The sequence below is a fragment of the Nicotiana tabacum genome, chromosome 13 (genome assembly GCF_000715075.1).
Source record: "Nicotiana tabacum cultivar K326 chromosome 13, ASM71507v2, whole genome shotgun sequence".
NCBI classification, from domain to species: Eukaryota; Viridiplantae; Streptophyta; class Magnoliopsida; order Solanales; family Solanaceae; genus Nicotiana; species Nicotiana tabacum.
Genome location: NC_134092.1, coordinates 23,304,359 through 23,305,714, shown reverse-complemented (window position 1 = coordinate 23,305,714; position 1,356 = coordinate 23,304,359). Strand labels below are relative to the sequence as shown.

General features: G+C 40.9%; 1 protein-coding gene across 1 annotated transcript; it reads left to right on the top strand.

Annotated features, from left to right (window-relative positions):
* LOC107824313 (uncharacterized) lies at nt 1-1,107 on the top strand. Its single transcript, XM_016651061.2, has one exon. It carries the CDS (start codon nt 216-218, stop codon nt 954-956), a length of 741 nt encoding a protein of 246 aa, XP_016506547.1. The 5' UTR covers nt 1-215; the 3' UTR covers nt 957-1,107.
* Nucleotides 1,108-1,356: the final 249 nt, after the last annotated feature.

Genomic DNA, 1,356 nt, shown 5'->3' with positions numbered 1-1,356 from the left:
TAGTGTGCCTTTGCATCTCCTCTGCTTTTGACGACCCGAAGCTTCCAATTCCCAATTCCATTTCAATCTCTCTCAAAAGCCCTAATTTCCCCTACAATCAATTAATTGCTCAATTGAGTTTCTCTTTTATCCTTCCCAAGCCACTAGATATCAATTTAATCCAAATTTATTCTAATTAACAATCTCATATAGTTGATCCCAACTGGTTCGTATCGATGGCGAAACAATTTAACGTTCCGCCGGTTGTTTTCCCCTCCGACGGAAACGTGGGCGCACAACACCGCCGTCCTCCGACAGCGCCGTTTCAGCCGCCGAAATCTTCAAACCGTAGCATCCCTTTCATGTCCTTCGACGTTACCTCGGTGGCTGCGTCCACTTCATTTTCAACTCCTCATTTCGCCTCTACCACCATCGGCAGCGGCGGCTCAACTGGCTTTGAAGATGAGCCGCCGTTACTAGAGGAACTCGGGATCAACACAAAGCAAATTTACCAAAAGACCCTGTCCATTCTCAATCCATTTAAAATCAAATCAGATCTTCATGAAGACGGTGACTTATCCGGGCCATTTATATTTTTAATGTCATTTGGGCTTTTCCAATTACTAGCTGGAAAGATTCATTTTGGGATCATATTGGGCTGGGTTGTAGTGGCTTCGTTGTTTCTCTACGTAGTGTTCAATATGCTTGAGGGTCGAAATGGGAACCTGGATTTATACAGATGTGTTAGCCTGATTGGCTATTGTATGTTGCCAATTGTGATATTATCCGCGATTTCACTGTTTTTGCCTGGTGGATTGGTAATCAAGGTGTTAACGGGAGTTTTTGTTGTATGGGCCACACGGGTTTGTACGAGGCTTTTGGTTGAGCTGGCTTCTTGTGGAGACGAGCATCGTGGGCTGATTGCGTATGCTTGTTTCTTGATTTACATGCTTTTCTCTTTGCTAGTGATATTTTGATGTTTACAGAAAGGAAATAGATTAGAAATGCTGGTATTTTGCAACTTATGTTTAATACGGATTTTAGGTATTTTGGAGGCTTTAACTGTTCGGATTCAATTGTTGTTAGTTATTGAAAAGAGAATAGAAAAACTGAATTATGCAGTGTTAATTTGACGAGGTCTCATTAATATCTCCCAGTTTGCTTGTTGTATTTTTTTTGAAGTTTATAATTTAAGAGGCTCTGAACTTTTCGCCATGTATGCTGTTTGAAATTTCGTGCTTCCTAAAGATGTTTGTGTAGCTTTTTTCTTTCTCTGGGATATGCAGATGAAGATGGTTAATTGGTCATGGTGGTCCGCAAATATGCTTAGTTCTCAAATTGATAGGCAAGTCTTTTTGAACTGTTTCATCTTCCTCT